Raw genomic sequence first — 21,929 nt, 5'->3', positions numbered from 1 at the left:
TCTGTTATGATCATTGCGTGCACTGGTATGATCACTGGTTTGAAACTCGTCCAGTGTGAAAGGTTCCGTGGTGCAAAAACTAAGCGCGATTAAAATGCGAATAATCTTTCTAATCACGTTATCTTTCTGTAATGAATTCATCGAAATGAATCAGTTAAAGTCCCAGCCCAAAAAAAATAACAGATCTACAAGCTCACAGATGAGATTGTAGATTTTCACAACTTTTGCACTCTGGTATGACAAAGTAGGGCATTTATTTATTAACCACTTAAACCCTGTATGGTTGGGCGGAGTCGCTCAGGGCTCTAGGCTAGTGTGTTTTCTGTTTTCTGCGACGCGGTGTGAGCTTGTCGATCGGCTATTTTCTGCGAAAGCTTTCCCCATAATACGGATGCTGGGGTTTAAATGGTTAAAAAGAAAAAAAAAACATAAAAAAGTTGAAATATAGACATGCAAGGTTTCTGCCCGACAACAACGAAGTCAACCTTGATTTACTTTATAAAATTATTTCAGTCCATAAAAGGAATTCCCGGTGGATGGATGGCATAGAGAGCTTTGCCCCTCCCACACCTGGGAGGGGCATAGAGAGCTTTTCCCCTCCCACACCTGGGAGGGGCATAGAGAGCTTTGCCCCTCCCACACCTGGGACTATAAAGAGGTGTGCTTGATATATTTTTGCATAACAGTGTCATGTCTTCCTCCGGTTGGAGGAGAACACACTGGAACTGGAAGACACTTTTTCAATGATGGGAAAAGGATAGAAACTGTTGTTGAACATGTGTTTTGCGTGTGTTTTGCGTGTGTGTGTGTGTGTGTGTGTGTGTGTGTGTGTGTGTGTGTGTGTGTGTGTGTGTGTGTGTGTGTGTGTGTGTGTGTGTGTGTGTGTGTGTGTGTGTGTGTGTGTGCGTGCGTGCGTGCGTGCGTGCGTGCGTGTGTGTGTGTGTCAGTGAGCACTGCTGTTGGTGCTCCAGTCATAAGGAAGGTAGGTGACTCTGGTCTTCTTCCCATCAGAGAGGACTGTCTGCAGGCTGCTCTTCTTAGGAGAGTCTCCCATGTGCTCCATCACCCAGTGCAGCAGCTGCAACACCACACACATGTACTTTCAACCCCAACATCATAGGCCATTCTATAGGGGGGCAATTGCCCCCCCCCCCCCCCACCGGTGGCCGGACAATTTATTTTTATATTTGTTTCGTTACAATTATTCTTTTTAAATATATATAGTTTTTTGCAAATATATGGCAAGTATATGCAGAATATATGCTGCATATGCCACATTCAGGTTCAGGTTCATATATGTGCATTATATGTGGATATAGAGGAGATATATGTCTCATATTTAGCTTATACATGTCCACATATATGCCAATTTCGAATATGTCACATATATGATAAACATATATTATGTAACATATATAACATATATGTTCATATATTTCCTTTGCCCCCCCTCTGCTGGCAGAGGCGAGCCGATCTGCACGCTCACAACGTGTCGCAATGTGCTGCGTTGCGTGCTTGTACCAGAGTGTAGAAACATTGTTACTGTCTCATTGAGACAGACAGAGCACTTCCGCATTCCATTCTTACAATGGGAGTCAACGCTAGTGTAATAACTCTCTTATACGGCTCTGGCTTGTACTATAGCTGTAGATAGGCTATTTTTGGCAAAGAGATTTGGTGTACACGGAAAAAGCGGTCCAAGTACAGAGCCAACTCAGGTCCAGTTTCCCGGCCTAGATTAAGGGTTCCCAGACTTTTCAGGCCGTAACTAGCCGTACTACAAGCTCACGCCGCCTCGCAGCCTTCTATCACTTCACAAGGCGAAATGCTGATCAATAGGATGTGAACAAAGCCATACCTTCTCGTCGGTGCCTCCAAAATCAGCTTTGTACCACTTGAAGATCTGGCTCAGTCTCACTTCCCCTTTCCCAGAATCCACCACGCAGCCGTCGTCATTCTCCAGGAAGGCCTCGGCCGCCGTACGCAGCTGCTCGTCAATGTCCTGATGAGAGGAACGGAGAACGCACAACATGTATGACCTACGACCGGGGATGTGTTCATTTCGTCGAATAAAACTATGACAAAAAAAAATCCTTGACTTTTTCATTGACGGAAACTAAATAAAAACTACATAAAATCTAAGCTATGAAACAGAGACTAAATATAATTGACAATTTCATCAACAAATAAAAACTAGACTAATGTTTTACTTTACTGGAGTATTTCCAATTGTCTATACTTTTACTTCTACTCCACTACATCTCAGAGGCAAATATTGTACTTTTACTCCACTACAATTATTTGAAAACTTTAGTTACTAGTACTTTGCAGATATAAATTATTATATTATATTAACCACTTTAGTCCTATTTTATACCTAGGGCTATTTGAAAATAGCCGATCTACAAGCTCACAACGCGTCGCACCGCGACACGTTGTAAGCTTGTAGATCTGCTATTTTCAAACAATTTTGTACTTTTACTTTTGGTACTTTAAGTTCATTTTGATACCAATATTTTGTACTTTTACTCAAGTAAATTTTGAATTCCAGACTCCCACTTGTAACAGAGTACTTCTACATTGCAGTATTGATACTTTTACTTAAGTAAAATATTTGTAGTACTTCTTCCACCACTGGAACAGAAGCACTCATAAGATTTCAATAATTAAAAAAAGGGTCTAAAAACAAAGTCACAACAGAGTTGTTTCAGCAGCACCAGAACAGCATCACATGTGGAGTGTCTGTTTTGATGGGTGGACAGCCCTTACCTGTGGAGTGTATGTTTTGATGGGTGGACAGCCCTTACCTGTGGAGTGTATGTTTTGATGGGTGGACAGCCCTTGGCGCCACAGTTCAGGGCAAAATGGATGAGGGGCTCAGCATCAGGGAGAGCCACCTAGTGGACAGCAGGAGAATCACATTTCAGTGGTCAATGGAACATTACCAGATTGTGGAAGGAAATATCACTTAAAGCACACATGGGCAACATACGGCCCGGGGGCCAGACCCCGGCCCCTGGAAACATCTCAATCCGGCCCGCGACTTCCTCAAAAAGCAAAAAAAAAACCGACCCCCCCAAAAATCGAAATCATAAAAGGCATCAATTCTCGATTCCAAATATTGGCAATTAATATTTACGATTGGAGTCCATACCTGCATTCCATTGATGTGAAACTGCCTTGAGTCCAGAATTTTGTGTGTACCAAATCGAAGCCCTTCTTTTAACCCATTCAGTCCAGGACGAATCTCTGTCATTTTAGATGTCTTTGGCTATTAAAAAATAGCAGATATACAAGCTCGAGTGCCGCGCTATGAGCTTGTAGATCTGCTATTTTTGAAAAATCGTGAAAATGTTTGCAAATCTTTGAATATATACTTTTTAAAGCGAACATTTGTAACTCAAATCTTTGCTTCTGGGGGTCCCTGGAACAAAATATTTTACAAATGTTCGCTTTAAAAAATACATATTTCAAGATTTGCACAAATTTCCATGCAATACCAGCACTCACGGAATTTTAAGGCACTTTTATTTATATAAATGAAGTAGGCATGGTATGCTGCAGAGCAGCCAACAACGTACGCGTTTCGGCGTCATGCCTTCATCAGCGTTGTGTGCTGCGGGCAACGGAAGTGTCCTATTTATAGTGTCCGTAGGAAAGACAACTTCCCCTGTCCATGTACAGATCAACAACCTCCAACCAATGTGTACAAAAAGCGCAGTCATAACACATTACATTACACATCAGAGTCACCTCATTGAAGCCTTTAAATAATTAAGTACAGCTAATCTGAGTCTGTTCCAATATAGGGGTCCAAGTCAAGTAGTACAGCATAAACATATTAATTCACTATAGACCGAGTACAATAATAAAGCACAATTGGCTGAGTCCTCACAAAGGGGGGTAAGGTACCCATATATAAACTTAGCATGACAGAAAAAAGAAAGAAAGCAGTTCTTAACCCTTTAAGACCGGGGACGCATCTGTGTCACTTTTTGATTTGAGCTAAAAAGCATTATTTTACACGAATTTTATTTTATTTTGCAAAAAAAGCAGATATACAAGCTCATAGCGCGGCACCGAGTGCTGCGCTATGAGCTTGTAGATCTGCTATTTTTGAAGAAAATGCGTGCAAATCTTTGAATATATATATTCTTTTAAAGCGAACCTTAACTAAAATCTTTGCTTCTGGGGGGGTAAAATATTTTGAGATGGGGGTCCGTGGCCAAATTCATATAATTTTGGGGGTCCTTGACATGAAAAAGTTTGAAAACCACTGATATAGAAACATACGTTTTTCAGAAAACCGTTAGGATTTAGAAGACATTTTGCAGAATCGGAACCTCAGGCCTCAATGGATTAAGGTAAATATGGTAGTACTGCATGTCTATCCCATATCCAGTCCTTCTGTTATATGAGGTAAAATATTATTACTTCCACTAACATAATTAATAATTTAATTCAAAAAACTGTTAGGATTTAGAAAACATTTTTAAGAATCGCCTCAGGTCTTAATGACTTAAAGAGTTGACCCAGAGTGTATGAGGCATTACATACAGTACCTGTAGGCGTGGGTCGGTCTTGGAGAAGGGCCTGAGGAGCTGAGCCATGCCTTTCCTGTTCCCCCTCAGAACCCCGTTCTCAATGTCCTGAAGGGTGAACACCTCTCCTCCAATGAGGTAGCTCACATAGTTAAAGAACTACAAAAATGGAGAAAAACAAACAACTATGTCAGTATCATCCATTCTTCATCGAGGACATTTCGTTACTGTCAGGCAGAAACCTAGTTTCTTGTTGTTTTTTTTCATAATTAATACCCTACTCCGTCAAACTACAGTGTCACACAGAAGTAGCAGAAAGATTTAAAAAAAAACTAACACATTGCAATCTTGTAGATCTGCAATTTTTTGCTAGTCCTATATTGTTTTTTTGTTCCAGTTCCGAACCAAAAAACAGAAAGTATTTTTTGGTTCCAGTTCCGAACCAACTTTTAGGATTCTGAACCAATTCATTTTCAGTGGAAACACTCTGAACCGGTCCAACCCACCGGTGGAAAAGGGGCCAGAGTGAGCAGACATAAATGGTCATAATGAGCATTAGTGAGGACCAATTATATGAAGATGAGTAGGTGTGTGCTGATACACTAATTTCACGAAACGATACGATACGATATTGGGCTCACAACTTCGATACGATTTCGATACGATACGATCTTTTTTATTATGAAAATATATGGGGGAGAAAAAAAGCAAATGCAAACAAATAATTCTGTTTTTGCATTATTCAGACATGCAAACTTGTAGCTTTTCAGCTACAATAGCTGTTTTGAATCCAAATAGGGCAATAGTGTGACACCTGACCCATAAAGAAAACAACATGTTGTCACCCTTTTCACCTCAGGGCTGTTTGCATGCCTGATTATTATTATTGTAAAAAAACGATATTTTTCCCCCCAAAACGATACATATCGTCACGAAAACGTATCGCGATATATCGCGGGACGATATATCGGCACACCCCTAAAGATGAGGTTGAAAATGGGGGAATAAGAACGTTAGTAACAATTCAGCAATGATTGGTTCTAGTTGTTTCCCTAGGTTTATTCTGTTGGATGTAGAGTACTAGTGTCTGTTTCCTGACTGTGTATGTACAGTATGTGTATAAAATATGGGCAAAATTAAAGATATTTGAGTAATAATAATAATACAATTGGGACATTTTGTACCCGGTATCTCTGCCACAGGTTGGTGGGGGGCCCCAGGCGGAGGTAGCCGTGGATGACCAGAGCGTTGTAGATGTTGATGAAGAAGGCCAGCTTCTCCTCTCTGCTCAGCGACAACAGCTCCACCCTCTGGAGCTGCACCGCCAGCTCACCGTAGCGCTCAAACAGAGGACTCACCGCCATGCCTTTATAGTCTACACTCTACCAGAGAGAGAGAGAGAGAGAGAGAGAGAGAGAGAGAGACATGCCCTTATAGTCTACACTCTACCAGAGAGAGAGAGAGAGAGAGAGAGACATGCCCTTATAGTCTACACTCTACCAGAGAGAGAGAGAGAGAGAGAGAGACATGCCCTTATAGTCTACACTCTACCAGAGAGAGAGAGAGAGAGAGAGAGAGACATGCCCTTATAGTCTACACTCTACCAGAGAGAGAGAGAGAGAGAGACATGCCCTTATAGTCTACACTCTACCAGAGAGAGAGAGAGAGAGAGAGAGAGAGAGAGAGAGACCGATAGAGACAGAGACAGAGAGAGAGACAGAGACAGAGAGAGAGAGAGAGACAGAGACAGATAGAGAGAGAGACCGATAGAGAGAGAGGCAGAGACAGAGAGAGAGACCGATAGAGAGAGAGGCAGAGACAGAGACAGATAGAGAGAGAGACCGATAGAGAGAGAGAGACCGATAGAGAGAGAGACAGAGACAGAGACAGAGACAGATAGAGAGAGAGACCGATAGAGAGAGAGGCAGAGACAGAGAGAGAGACCGATAGAGAGAGAGGCAGAGACAGAGACAGAGACAGATAGAGAGAGAGACCGATAGAGAGAGAGGCAGAGACAGAGAGAGAGACCGATAGAGAGAGAGGCAGAGACAGAGACAGAGACAGATAGAGAGAGAGACCGATAGAGAGAGAGAGACCGATAGAGAGAGAGGCAGAGACAGAGAGAGAGACCGATAGAGAGAGAGGCAGAGACAGAGACAGAGACCGATAGAGAGAGAGACCGATAGAGAGAGAGAGACCGATAGAGAGAGAGACAGAGACAGAGAGAGAGACAGAGATAGAGAGTGTGTGATTGATGTGCTAAGGCAGTTAACGGTAAAATGTGTGTCACTAACTGGACCAAATAACCTAAACTAACCAAACTAAAGTTATAAGAATGTTATGTATGTAATAAATCACTTAAATGTAATCTATTATTGTTCCTCACACAATATTTTACAATACTTAATTTATTATTTTAGGTAATTTAAGTTCCATTTGTACACTCTCAGAGTTACAGACCCGTAAGGTTCCACTTGCAACCCCCTCAGGGAACCCTGAGGGTCCCTGGACCTCACTTTGAGAACCACTATGCTAAGACTCACACATGAACATGACTGTGCAATTCTAGGCACACAAACAACGTTCACACACCGCTCTCAGAGACAAAAACACATGACATTCGTGTCAATGCACACACACACACACACACACACGCACGCACGCACGCACGCACACACACACACGCACGCACGCACGCACGCACGCACACACACACACGCACACACACACAATGAGTCATTACCTTGCCATCAGCAGACAGATACTCAGAGAATAGCTTCAGGATCATCTCCCTCAGAAGAGCTGAGAGTTCAGCAGCTGAGAGACACAGGAGGAAGAGACGTGGAGACAATGAATGCAAAGTTTACCACAGTTAAAGAGGTGCTGTGATAAAAAAAGGCAAACAAAAAATTTGATTTTGTTCCAGTTCCACTTTTGTCCTTTTTCGTGTTATATCACTTCGTATTTCACTAAGTGAAGTGCTTATGTGCAAATGAACTCAAATCAATCAATTAATCAAAGAGCTGGACAGACAGGGAGACCCCTGTTACTGAACAAACGTAGCAATGATTGCTAGTCATTTAATACTGATTTCAACAACAAAATATCACAACACATTGACTGCCAATCACGTAGATCTACGCGAACCGCTTTAAAGCCGCCACGTGCCAATCGCGTAGAAGTGAAAAAAAAAAAAAGAAAATGTGATTAGTTGAAGATCTAGACTCCTATCCACCTCCTTGTTAACTTAAAACTTAAAAATGCTGTATTTCGGCTCCTGAGTACTTTTTTTTTTCCAATGAAAAACTCTGGCACTGGCTAAAAAAATATGCAATAATTCTGGCAGTCAATGTGTTAATCAGACTTAAGATTAGTTTAAGTGTAAATGTTTAGTTTGCAATTCAATTAGGCTTGAGACCAAGAGGAGAAATTCATATTTCTGGTGACCCAAGACTAAATATGCACAATCACTTTGTTAGTGGCTCCAGCGTGTGTCCATAACATGAATTATTAATTATTAGTAACAAGTAGGGGCGTTAAAAAAAAATCAACATAAGCATTAGGGGTGTGCCGATATATCGTCCCCCATATATTTTCATTCCCCCCCCCCATATATTTTCATAATAGAAAAGTGCCATATATCGTATCGTATCGATATCATGAGCCCAATATCGTGTATCGTATCGTAACGTGAAATTGGTGTATCGGCACAGCCCTAATAAGCATCATCACATGCGTTATCTGTACATCGTTGCTGTCGGGCAGAAACCTTTTTATGTTTTTTTCCCCCATAAGGGGCAAACAAAGGGGATAGGCCCTACTTCATCATACAAGAGTGTCGCTCAAAAGTAGTGAATATAGCCGATCTACAAGCTCAAAACGTGTCACATGTGAGCTTGTAGATCGGCTATTTTCAGTATTTTATTTAATATTTGTTTTATATTAAAAAAAAGGAACGGTTTTGGACACAGAGTTCAAGGTTTTCCACCCGACAGTGACGACATATTATGTATACATCTCTCCATCTAACCATGAAGCACTGTAAGGAACGGTCTTACTGTGGTGTAACCACAGTAAGACCTTTACACCACAGTAAGACCGTGACATGACAAATACAACTGATTCTGAATTCTGAAAAGTCAGAAGGTGGACAATCTGCACAGCGACCAGGCGGGCCTCTAAGAAGGAGGACTGGTCTGATAATAGCAGAGTTTTGTACACGTACTTCAAAGGCAGAATGTTCTGTGTATATCAGGGGAACATCAGAGCCCCGAAAAGAAGCCCAGTTTGATAGATGCAAGAACACACACCAGCAGCACACACACACACCTGCACAGCCACAAACACACCTACACACACACCATGTCACTGTAAGGGGCTCTCTGCAGCGGTACAATGAAGATAAGCTCGTTAGTTTCAGCCTCCAGAGGAGTGTAAGCACTGGGTAATTAGTAAAGCACAACACAACAGCATGAGGTGATACCTCCCACCACCACGAAAAAAAACTATCTTCTACGTATGAACACTGGAAGCTGACAAGCCTAAGATCTCTGACACAGAACATCCTGTGTTCATATAAATCTGAGTGTAAAAAAGAACTCCTACTTTCCCTCTACACCAAGTATTTTCACTGTGTGCTTGTATTTTGTTAATGTATGTTATCTTTGCTTTAAATGCATTTTAAAGCACAGGTTGGTTTGAAAAGTCTGGCTGGAGTTAATTATGATAATAATTTATGAACGCAATTAAAATGATGACTTATTAAAGGGATATTTCACTTTCAAACATGTTTGGGGTCATTTTAACATCTACTCTGGCTTTTGTGAGCACCTCAGACTTTTTATTCATACATTTTTTATAATTTTGGAGAAAAAAAATGTAATAAATGAAAAAACTAATTGAAAAAACACGGTCTCCTCACACATTAGTAGGACAATGCTTTCGAAGCATCTATCACGGTTAAGATGGAGTTTGAAGCTACAATGGGTTTGTATAGGAAGGGGGCGTGTCTGATAAAATGAATATCAAAAAGTCTAAACACTGAAATCAAGCAACTTAAAGACTTGTCTGGGCGACGCATTGTGAGCTTGTAGATCGGCTATTTTTGGCAAAGAGAATTGGCGTAGACGGGGAAAAAAGCGTACAGTTGCAATTCAACTTTGTTTCACTAAAACCAAGCGGCTAAGAAGAGGATTTTGCTGTGCAATAACATGGACAACACTAAGCCAGCAGCAGCAGCAGACGGTAGAATAAAGACTGAGGGCCCTGACAACCATACCCTTCAGGGGGGCACAGGCTGCCGTCTGTCCTGCATTGAGGGCCGAGTGGGGGTCGTGCTCCAGGAGCCTGTACAGAGCGTCCCCGTCGGCCCCCTCTTCAAAGTGGCCCTCCTCCTGATGACGTTTGTCGGGGCCACTCACGCTCACCATGTACTTCTTCTGCAGCAACGCACGGCCGGTGTCACCGGCATCGGCCCTGGCTGTAGCAGACACAGCCAGAGGTAAAGCAGACGTGGGACAATGTCACTGTTTAGCACAAGTACAAGTAAGTCTCAAGTCTTTGCTCTCGAGTCCCGAGTCTCGTGATGATTTCGTCGATTAAAACTATATGACGAAAAATGTCCTTTTTTCACTGACGAAAACTAAATAAGAACTAAGCTATGATGACTAAAACTAAGACTAAATATATTGACAATTTCGGCAACAAATAAAAACTAGACCAACATGTTAGGGAGGGACGAGTGGGGAAGAGATCCAGTAGAACCAAAAGACAAGTCATTTTAAGTTTGGTTGCGCTCTGAAAATAGCCGATCTACAAGCTCACAACGCGTCACAGCGCGACGCGTTGTGAGCTTGTAGATCGGCTATTTTCAGCATGCAACCAAGTGTAAAATCAGCCATTACGACGCCATCAAGGCCAAAATACATTTTAGTCGACTAAATCAACTGTAGATTTAGTCGACTATAATCTTATGATATTTAAGTCGACTAAAACTAGACAAAAACTAAAACATTTCCGATGACTAAAATATGCCTAAAACTAAATGGAATTTTATTCAAAAGACTATGCCTAAAACTAAATACTAATTTGCTGTCAAAATCAACACATGGTCCCGAGTCAAGACAGGCAAGTCCCAAAGTCCAACCCCTAAACTTTTTGTTCTGATTTCCCAAACGAGTCCTAAGCTGTTTGTAGGTATCAGGTGACTTGAAAAGACTTGAAGTCTCAAGTCAAGAGAGGGCTCATGAGAGGGCGTTATTATTGTTGTTGTTGTATGTTATTGGCGTTGAAGTCTTAGTTGAGTCCGAGACTCCGAGTATTTATCTTCTTTGATCAAGTAAGTCTGAAATCTTGAAATTTGTGTCTCGAGTCCAAGTCAAGTCTCAAGTCCAAGTCTTGAGTCCACACCTCTCGTATTAACCCATTAAGACCGGGAACACATCTGAGTCATTTTTAGATTTCTTTGGCTATTCAAAAGTAGCAGATATACAAGCTCAAAGCACAGCACTCTATGAGTTTGTAGATCTGCATTTTTTTTCATAGTGCAAATCTTTGAATATTATATATTTCTTTAATGCGAACATTTGTAACTCAAATCTTTGCTTCTGGGGTTCTACAAATGTCCTCTAAATCCTAACAGGGTTTTTGAAAAAAACGTATCAGTGGTTCTCAAACTCTTTCATGCCAAAATGATATGTATTTGGCCGCGGACCCCCATCTCAACATATTTTGTTCCAGGGACCCCCAGAAGCAAAGATTAGAGTTACAAATGTCCGCTTTAAAAAGATATATATATTCAAAGATTTGCACACATTTTCAAAAAAAATCCAAAAATAGCAGATCTACAAGCTCATATCGCGACATTGAGCTTGTAGATCTGCTATTTTTGAATAGCCAAAGAAATCTTAAAATGACACAGTATGTGTTCCCGGATTGAATGGGTTAAGGAAGGATGTCATGTTATTGATTTGGTTAGATTATGTGCGGTCTAGTATTACTGCTAAGTTTTAGGAATGACCATACGTGTGTGTCCGGCTAGTTTGTAAGGTCAACCGGAAGGGTGGGCACCTGAGATGTCATTTGAGCTCCTCAATGTTAAATTGGCAAGAATAAATGTATGCTTTGTAAAATGGTCTGAAGTAAGGTCAAGTATACATGATATGAACATGCTTGAACATTTGACATTTAAGGCCTAATATTTCAATAATTATACAAATTGCTACATCATTTGGGGCATTAACGACAAGTTGAAGGGTACATTTAGTTCTGATAATGATGGTGCAACCGTGCATGTTCAAGTCATGTATATTTATATTGTTTCAGACCATTTTCCATTTTCCTTGTATTCTTTACTTTCTCACATTTAGTTTTTTTTCACATTGAGGTCTTCTTAGGTAACCACTCTTCCTGTATTTGTAAGTTAGTGATCTAGAGGAAAACGTTACTGAGATTAACTGGAAACGGCAGTATTTGAGCCGTCCTATTAAGGGATAGGAGAAGATTAGCGTGCTTCTCCAAGGGAGCGCACAGGGAGAGCAATTAGGTTGGCTTCAGTGTCTTGCTCAGTATAGGGACACCTTGACACGAAAACATGGATGAGCCGGGGGAATCGACCCGGAGACGGCCACTCTACCTCCTGAGCAACTGTCACGTAGCAGCAAACATAGCAGGCTACTGACTATAGGACAGTCACTCTATTCTACTACTCTACTGTGCTGCTAACTGCCTTACTTACCCATGCCCTTCTCTTTGAGCAACCAGCCCATCAGGTCATCACCTGAGAAGCTCTTTTTGATTAAACTCAGCCCCTTCCTGTGACAGCCAATCACAGTGCTCTGTTTGAGCTCCTCAACCACGTTCGCCAACTCATCTCTCTCACAGCTAAACTCTGCAGAGGGGGAGGAATATGAACACACACACACACACACACACACACACACACACACACACACACACACACACACACACACACACACACACACGCACACACACACACATGAAAAATAATAAATTGTGATCCACATGCAATGAACACACACACACACACACACACACACACACACACACACACACACACACACACACACACACACTGGAACTGGTGTTTGCATTTTATTCAGAGCACCCTTTCACAAATTAATGTAGTTGAGGCTAACCCTTTCTAAGGGTATGTGCTAGAAAAAAACAGGTTCAGTTGATGTTCATAATATGTAAACCACTTAAGACCTATTTACTCATGTTGTACAATGAATACAGTGAAAACGGCCGATGGACAGGCTCACAATGCATCGCGGGTAGGGGTGTGCCGATACACTAATTTCACGATACGATACATGATATTGGGCTCACGATATCCACACACACACACACACACACACACGCGGGTCGAAGTACAAACACCTGCAGTTTAACAAAACCCAGTCTGTCTGAGCAACGCAAAAAAAAGCAAACTGAATCTTAACCTTTCACCCACTTAAACCCTGTATACTTCATTATGAATAGCAAAAATACCGGATCTACAAGCTCACAAGATCTGCTATTTTCAAAATCACACACACACGGTTACTTTGTCAACATCCAACAAATGTTGCTCAAAGGCTTGGTAGCCTAGTTCCTTATTCATCATGATTCATCAGTTTAATACCAGCACACACACACACACACACACACACACACACACACACACACACACACACACACACACACACACACACACACACACACACACACACACACACACACACACACACACACACACACACACACACACACACACACACACACACACACACACACACACACAGGAATTCGGTATGCAGCCGTTTTGTCAATCAATGATGGACAAAACCAGTTAAAGAAGCACTTCACCCATTTTCAACCTTCATCTTATAAGCTCTTCAGCAGATCTACAAGCTCACAACACGTCGCATTGGGACGCGTTGTGATCTAGTGGTGTCAAAAATAATCGAATAATCGATTAATCGCAATGCGGACATGGACAATTATGAATCGATTCACAAATGTCAATAATCGATTAATCGAATAATCGATTTTGAAAAAGAAAATATATATTTTAATTTTTTTTAATATAAATATATATATATATTTTAATCATGTTGCTAATTGCACAGAGAAGCAGCCAGATTTATATGTCGTTCAGTATATCTGACTGCTTGTATTGACTGATGAAAAAGTTGCCATGTTGTACAATAATATAGAAAAGTGTGATGCATCGCAATGCATCGTTGAATCGAATCGAATCGAATTATTACAAGGTTAATTGTAATCGAATCGAAACCTGGTGAATCGTAATCGAATTGAATCGTGAGGGCAGTGCCAATGCACACCTCTACTATTTTCAGCAAAGAAGAGTGAAAACAGAAAGGTCACTGGTACAGAGCCCTGAGAGAATACGCTCCTTAACGTATGTGATGTCTGTGTTGTGTCCGCTGTGTGATTCATGGCGGGTTGGCCTCTCACCTCCGTCGGGTTCCCCAGGCAGCTCGGAGCCTTCAGCGGAGGTCTGTTCTGGAAGGGGCAAGGCGTCCGACGCTACCGGCTCCTTCATCACCAGCTCTACCAGCTTGCCTAGCGCCTCCGGAGACTGGTCAAGTCACACACACACACACACACACACACACACAGACGCACACACACAGACACACACACACACACGTCTAATGTGTTTCTCTCGGACACATACTGAACATTTATTTGCCCCTCTAGAACTTTGTCATGTTCAAGGACCCCCGAATGTATGTGTATTTGACTGCAGAACCCCCATCTCATCTGAAAATGTTTTGTGCCAGGGACCCCCCCGATGAGCAGGTCGGTGCCTTGCATGGTTTCCTCCGGCCATCGGTGTATGAATGTGTGTGTGAATGGGTGAACGTAATGCACAATCTATGTATAGCGCTTTGGATAAAAGCGCTATACCATTTACCATTTAACCCATTGAGACCTGAAGCCGATTCTACATGTCTCCTAAATCTCAACAGTATTCTGAAAAACCTATGTTTCTATATCAGTGGTGCTCAATCTTTTTCATGCCAAGGACCCCCAAAATTATATGTTTTTGGCCGCGGACCCCCATCAAAATATTTTGTTCCAGGGACCCCCAGAAGCAAAGATTTTGAGTAAAAAATGTTTGCTTTAAAAATATATATATTCAGAAGATTTGAACACATTTTCACGATTTTTCAAAAATAAATCGGACACTATTTTTGAAAAAGTGTAAAATAATGCTTTTTAGCTCAAATCTAAAAATGACACAGTTCCAGGTCTTAATGGGTTAAGAGAAGATTTGTGTGATGCTATTTTTGAACAGCCAACATGTAAGACATGGATGAAGTGGTTAGAATGTTTGGGATGCTATATCAACATATTTTGCTGGGGACGGGTCCCCGGAAACCAGTGTTGATTTTGACAGCAAATTTTGATTCAGTTTTAGTCATAGTCTTTTGAATAAAATTGAATTTAGTTTTAGTCATATTTTAGTAATCTGAAATGTTTTCGTTTTAGTCGACTAAATATCAACATTTTAGACTACCGTAATTTTCGCACTATAAGCCGCACCTGAATATAAGCCGCAGCAGCTAAATTGAATGATTTGTACATATATAAGCCGCACGGGACTATAAGCCGCGGGTGTAAAATCCATAGATTTAGGAGGTCCCCTAGTGGCCGTTAGCTGTAAAAATCCATAGATAAGCCGCACCGTTATATAAGCCGCAGGGTCGAAAAATGGGAAAAAAAGGTCGCGGCTTATAGTCCGAAATTTACGGTAAAATTTATTTTGGCGTGCCGTGATGGCGTAGTAATGGCTCGTTTTACACTTGGTTGCATGCTGAAATTAGCAGATCTAGCTTGTAGATCTGCTATTTTTAGAGTGCAACATCGGAGCGCAACCAAACATAAAATGACTTGTCTTTTAGTTCTACTGGATCTCTTCTCCTCTAGATCCCTCACTAACATTTTAGTCTAGTTTGTATTTGTTGACAGAATTATCAATATATTTAGTCTTAGTTTTAGTCATTATAGCTTAGTTTTTATTTAGTTTTTATTTAGTTTTCGTCAGTGAATAAAGGTAGTCGACGAACATTTTTCGTCATAGTTTTAGTCGACTAACTCAACACTGGCGGAAACCCCAGCAGTTTGCTCTTAGGAGCCACATGGCTGCATTAACATAACAGAGTCACATCCATACCAGTTTCTGCAGCTCGTCGTTGCCTCCCACGTGCACGTGGTTGAAGAAGATCTGGGGCACCGTGCTGCGCCCCGTCAGCTGCTTCACCCGGGCCCTCAGCTCCGGGTGGGCGCCCACGTCCACGCTGTGCACGGGCACGCCCAGGCGGCCCAGGCTGGCCTTGGCCTGCACGCAGTGCGGGCATCCCTGGATGGAGTAGACGGTCACCCGGCCCAGAGGAGCGTCGCTCTCACTGCTGTCCCCCATCATCATCATGTGTCCCCCCCGCTCTGACAGAAATAGGGAAGCAAATTATCGATTAATTAATTAATTGATAATTGATAACCTTATCGATCGATTAACCAATTAATTGATAAGGTGGATTTTTTTTTTAGGACCAAAAGGAAAATTCTTGTCCGAAACCAAAAATGAGTGCAGAAACATAATTGCCTTGATGTATATAACATTAAAGAGCATCAACGAGCATCAGCTGGACACAGACACACACACCTGCCCTCTGCAGTGCTCTATGGAGTCTGTCTCATTTCTCTACAAAAGCCCTTGAATATGATGGAATATGATTAAGGATTACTGTGATTATGGTAAGCTCACATTTCTTTTTTTCAATTAATTGAAAATCGATAATTTTAATGGAATAAATTCTTAACGGTAGTTAATAGTTTACAGTGTGGGAAAAGTACTCATATGTCTTACTTATGTAAAAGTATCAATACTGCAATGTAGAAATTCTCTGTTACAAGTAAAAAGTCCGGAGTTCAAAATTAACTTGAGTAAAAGTGCAAAAGTGTTGGCATCAAAATGTACTTAAAGTATCAAAGTAGAAAGTACTCATTATGCAGATTGTCCCGTTTCACAAGTTTGTATAAAAATCTTTTGAAAATAGCCGATCTACAAGCTCACAATGCGTCGCGATCGGCTATTTCCAAATGGCCAAAATGTATATAGGGCTGAAGCGGTTAATGTATGTTTTGTAATAATAATCTAAATCTCCAGAGTAACTAGCAACTAATGTTTTCAAATAATTGTAGTGGAGTAAATGTACAATATTTGCCTCTGAGATGTAGTGGAGTAGAAGTAAAAGTACTGAAAATTGGAAATACTCCAGTAAGTAAAAAACACCTCAAAAAGTTGATTAAACACACAGACAATATATAGTGCTGGCCACATCACATGACCAGGAGATATGAGTCATAACAGATATGGAAAAGAACACAAAGTAATAAAACAACAACACATGTCACTGGGCACAGGCTACAGTGTTCTGATAAAGCACTGATGACCATGGCCAAGAATATCAGAAGCCTTTGCTTACACAGAGGAGAGACAATCAGTGCATCATGTACCAGTCAAAAAGATAAAAGATATTATCATAACACTCTATTGACGCACATAGATTCAGGTTCAAGGGCTTGTGTTGAAATGGCTCAATACACATTCCACACACCGGATCATGCACCCATAGTAACTTAAATGAATGTCAACGTGTGAGCTTGTAGAGCGACTATTTTCCCCAAAAAATAAAAGTATTTTCCTTATAATATATTTAAGTTATTTGTCATGTCTGCTCTGTGCAATTTGTGTTTACAAAGCCTAAATGGCAAACAGAAATGTAATGCATATATATTCATTATGTTCCAATATTCAATGCCATAAACACAATTAAATTGTTAACCCATTAAGACCGGGAACGCATCTGTGTCATTTTAAGATGTCTTTGGCTATTCAAAAATAGCAGATCTACAAGCTCTGCTCATAGGGTGCCGCACTCGGTGCCGCGCTATGAGCTTGTAGATCTGCAATTTTTTTGAAAAATCGTGAAAATGTGTGCAAATCTTAAGCGAACATTTGTAACTAAAATAGTTGCTTCTGGGGATTCTTCAAATGTCTTCTAAATCAGTGTTTATCAACCTTTTTTGTGCCAAGGCACACCTGGCATAGCCAAAAAATCCCAGGGCACACCTAGATATACGGTATATATATATATATATATATATATATATATATATATATATATATATATATATATATATATATATATATATATATATATATATATATATATATATATATATATAATTATATATATATATATATACGGTATATCTATATACACACACTAGGGGGTGTGCCGATACGATACGATACGACACGAAACGATACGGTACGATATTGGGCACACAACTTCGATACGATTTCGATACAATACGCACTTTTTTATCATGAAAATATATGGGGGAGATAAAAAGCAAATGCAAACAAATACTTCTGTTTTTGCATTATTCAGACATGCAAACTTGTAGCTTTTCAGCTTCCAATAGCCGTTTTGAATCCAAATAGGGCAATAGTGTGACACCTGACCCGAAAAAAAACAGCATGTTGTCACCCTTTTCACCTCGGGGCTGTTTGCATGCCTAATTATTATTATTGTTTAAAAAAAAAAAACCTTCTTCAAACGGCGCGGCACACCTCAGCAGTAGCCCCGGCCCAAAATTGGGACGTTTGCCAGGGTTGATAAACACTGTTCTAAATCCTAACTTAAGGACCCCCTAAATCCTAACTTAAGGACCCCCAAAATGATATGTATTTGGTCGCGGACCCCCATCTCAAAATGTTTTGTTCCAGGGACCCCCAGAAGCAAAGATTTGAGTTACAAATGTTGGCTTTAAAAATATATTCACCTGTTTCCTAGGCTGTGTGTTTTCCACTTCCTGTCGATTTCATTGGATATCATTGGTCATCTGACCAGTTTCATTGGATTTCATTGGTCATCTGACCAGTTTAATTGGATTTCATTGGATCAAATCGACAGGAAGTGGAAAACACACAGCCTAGGAAACAGGTGAATATATTCAAAGATTTGCACACATTTTCACGATCAAAAAAAATAAATAGCAGATCTACAAGCTCATAGCGCGGCACTCGGTTTTTTTTATAGCCAAAGAAATCACATCAGATGCATTCCCGGTCTGAATGGGTTAATAGCAGTTATTTATATGACAATTAATCGTCATGGCAAATATCATGATTGTAACAGCCCCTTATGTCACTTTAGAAGTAATCTATTACAGTTACTCTATAAATCTCTATTTTAACATGTTAGTCTGACCAACCCCTGAGATTTGACCTTTTGGATGTGCAGTGCTTTGTAACCTTTTAGCATGACTTCTGTTGTAATTGCAGTGGCGTAAAGTAACTAAGTACATTTACCCAAGTAATATACTTATGTACAATGTTGAGGTATTTTTTTACTTTACTGGAGTATTTCCAATTTTCTGTACTTTTACTTCTACTCCACATCCCAAAGGCAAATGTTGTACCTTTTACTCAATTACAATTATTTGTAAACTTTAGTTACTTTGTAGATTTAGATTATTATTACAAAACATGCATTAACCACTTCAGCCCTATATGCATTTCGGCCATTTGAAAATAGCTGATCTACAAGCTCACAATGCGTAGCAATGTGGCTCATTGTGAGCTTGAAGATCTGCTATTTTCAAATGATTTATACATTACATTTTTATACATTTGAAAACTTGTGAAATGGGACATTCTGCAATCTGCATAATGAGTACTTCCAACTTTTGGTACATTTTGATACCAATACTTTTGTACTTTTACTCAAGTACATTTTGAATTCTGGACAGAGTATTTCTACAGTGCAGTATTGATACTTTTACTCGAGTAAAAAAATGTGAGTACTTTTTCCACCACTGTGTAATCGCACCACAGTTGAGACGTATTTCATTGGTATGAACGGTTACTTTGTCAACATCCAACAAGTGTTGCTCAAAGGCTTGGTAGCCTAGTTCCTTATTCATCATGATTCATCAGTTTAATACCAGCACACACACACACACACACACACACACACACACACACACACACACACACACACACACACACACACACACACACACACACACACACACACACACACACACACACACACACACACACACACACACACACACACACACACACACACACACACACACACACACACACACACGGCTGGCTGTGTAAACTTTGACCATGATGGTATGTTCCTGAGTTACTGATCTACTAACACAGTGCCAGTGGTGGAAAAAGTACTAAATTTTTTTTTACTTAGGTAAAAGTATCAATACTACAATGTAGAAATACTCTGTTACAAGTAAAAGTCCAAAATGTAATTGAGTAAAAGAACAAAAGTATTGGTATCAAAATGCACTTAAAGTACCAAAAGTACTCATTGTGCAGAGTGTCCCATTTCACAAGTTCAAAATGTATAAAATTCTTTTGAAAATAGCAGATCTACAAGCTCACAATGCGTCGAATCGCGACGCATTCCTGAAAAATTTACTTAAGTACAGTACTTGAGTAAATGTACTTAGTTACTCACTTTACACCACTGCATGTAGTATGAGACTAAAAGTGAAATAAATAAATACATAAATAAATAAATAAAGAATACATCGATATCGCAGTTGCAATATAATTATTATAGCAATAAATAATAATGTTATGTCAGTATGACTCATGCATAGCCATAGAGCGATGCAGCTTATAATATCTGATGTGTTATAACTTATAATAACAACCTTATAGCAGTGATAATAATCATATGTACAGTGTTAGATTATGACTCGTATAGTATAAGTCATTGGTTCTCAAAGTGGGGTCCGGGGATAGATTAGGCACCAAATGGACCCTTATGGGACTGTAACTCTCAGAGTTAAATTTACATTGATTTTACAATATAAATTGGGGTCCCAGGCATAGAAATGCCATTAAATGGGGGTCTGTAGCCCTAATGCATGTCAAACTGGGGGTCCTTGAAATTAAAATGGTTGAGAATCACTGCTAGAGCCGTAAAAGATCTTCTCTTATGGGGGTCCCTGGCATATCTTTTCAAATGGGGGTCCGCGGGCTAATAAGTGTCAATTTGGGGGTCCCTGGCATGAAAAAGTTTGAGAACCACTGGCTTATAATATCTGATGTGTTATAACTTATAATAACAACCTTATAGCAGTGATAATAATCATATTTACAGCGTTAGGTTATGACTCAATAGCAGTGGTGGAAAAAGTACTCAAATTCTTTACTTAAGTAAAAGTACCAATACTGCAATATAAAAATACTCTGTTACAAGTAAAAATCCAAAATTAAAAATTTACTTGAGTAAAAGTACAAAAGTATTGGCATCAAAATGTACTTAAAGTACCAAAAGTAAAAGTACTAAATATTTGAAAATAGCCGATCTACAAGCTCACAACGCGTCGCGTTGTGAGCTTGTAGATCTGCTATTTTCAAATAGCCTATGTATAAAATAGGGCTAAAGTGGTTAATGTATGTTTCATTATATCATAGTTTATATCTGAAAAGTAACTAGTAACTAAAGTTTTCAAATAATTGTACTGGAGTAAAAGTACAATATTTGCCTCTGAGATGTAGTGGAGTAGAAGTTAAAGTATTGGAAATTGGAAATACTCAAGTAAAGTACAAATACATCAAAATTGTACTTAAGTACAGTACTTGAGTAAATGTACTTGGTTACTTTCCACGACTGCTCAATAGGAAGGAGCCGCACTATCAATAAGACAGCAGGCATGATGATCGATGATGTGAAAGCTATGATCACTTAATACATGATCAGGTTGATGGCATGGCTTACCTTTCAGTCTCTCTCCTTCCCTTGTCTGTCTGGCACTGAAACAATAATGTCACTTCCTGTGGATTCCCTCCGTTAAAGCATAGCTGGCCTGGATGTTCATAACATTATGTGTGTGTTGTGATATTATTCTGGGGCTGATCTGTGAGCTAACTGACCGTTAGCTTGCAGTACAACAACACATCTTCCATGGTGTGTGTTCATCACTAAACCATAGAGTTATTATACATCTAGAGGGCGGATTGCCCCGCCCCCAGCTATTCGTTTCTATTAAAATGCTCAGTGGTGTTTTGAAGCACCCGGAAGTAAGAATAGGAACCAATATGGAACCAATATGAACCAATGGAATGGATCCATGGGTCGTGACGCGTCGTGAGCATGCGCACACAACGGGAGACGCACGCGCAGTAGCATTTAAGTGCATTCTCAGATTTGACCACCAGGCTTGGCCGCTTCACTGTTCTACCGTAGTTCTGGGGGCTTGCACTAAACAACCAGCCTGGGATCTGTTCCTGGTCGGAGCGGAAAT

The 21,929-nt window shown here is 40.2% G+C and overlaps 1 protein-coding gene across 2 annotated transcripts; it reads right to left on the bottom strand.

Moving 5' to 3' along the window:
• Window positions 1-803: 803 nt before the first annotated feature.
• Window positions 804-21,572, bottom strand: LOC308073673 (uncharacterized protein). 2 transcript variants are annotated; one of them, XM_080412708.1, is made up of 11 exons: window positions 21,404-21,572; window positions 15,748-16,016; window positions 14,022-14,145; window positions 12,277-12,429; window positions 9,820-10,020; window positions 7,285-7,358; window positions 5,726-5,923; window positions 4,563-4,700; window positions 2,808-2,897; window positions 1,859-2,002; window positions 804-1,078 (listed from the first exon to the last, which is right to left on the bottom strand). In XM_080412708.1, the coding sequence occupies exons 2-11, from the start codon at window positions 16,000-16,002 to the stop codon at window positions 944-946; spliced, it is 1,512 nt and encodes a 503-aa protein (XP_080268834.1). In that variant the 5' UTR covers window positions 16,003-16,016; window positions 21,404-21,572; the 3' UTR covers window positions 804-943. The 2 variants fall into 2 exon arrangements, 1 of the variants encoding a protein (XP_080268834.1); XR_013932023.1 differs by having other exon boundaries at window positions 938-1,078; window positions 2,770-2,897.
• Window positions 21,573-21,929: the final 357 nt, after the last annotated feature.

This window comes from Gymnoscopelus braueri (assembly GCF_963280865.1).
Source record: "Gymnoscopelus braueri genome assembly, chromosome: 18".
Taxonomy (NCBI): domain Eukaryota; kingdom Metazoa; phylum Chordata; class Actinopteri; order Myctophiformes; family Myctophidae; genus Gymnoscopelus; species Gymnoscopelus braueri.
This window is presented reverse-complemented; position numbering and strand designations above follow the sequence as displayed.

Excerpts from the sequence above, each read along its gene's own strand:
- LOC308073673 (XM_080412708.1), bottom strand. The coding sequence starts at position 16,002 with ATGATGATGATGGGGGACAGCAGTGAGAGCGACGCTCCTCTGGGCCGG. Across the intron at positions 10,021-12,276 it reads GCTCAAAGAGAAGGGCATGG|CCAGGGCCGATGCCGGTGAC; the intron begins GTAAGTAAGGCA and ends TGTCTGCTACAG. Across the intron at positions 7,359-9,819 it reads AGCCTGTGCCCCCCTGAAGG|CTGCTGAACTCTCAGCTCTT; the intron begins GTATGGTTGTCA and ends TGTGTCTCTCAG.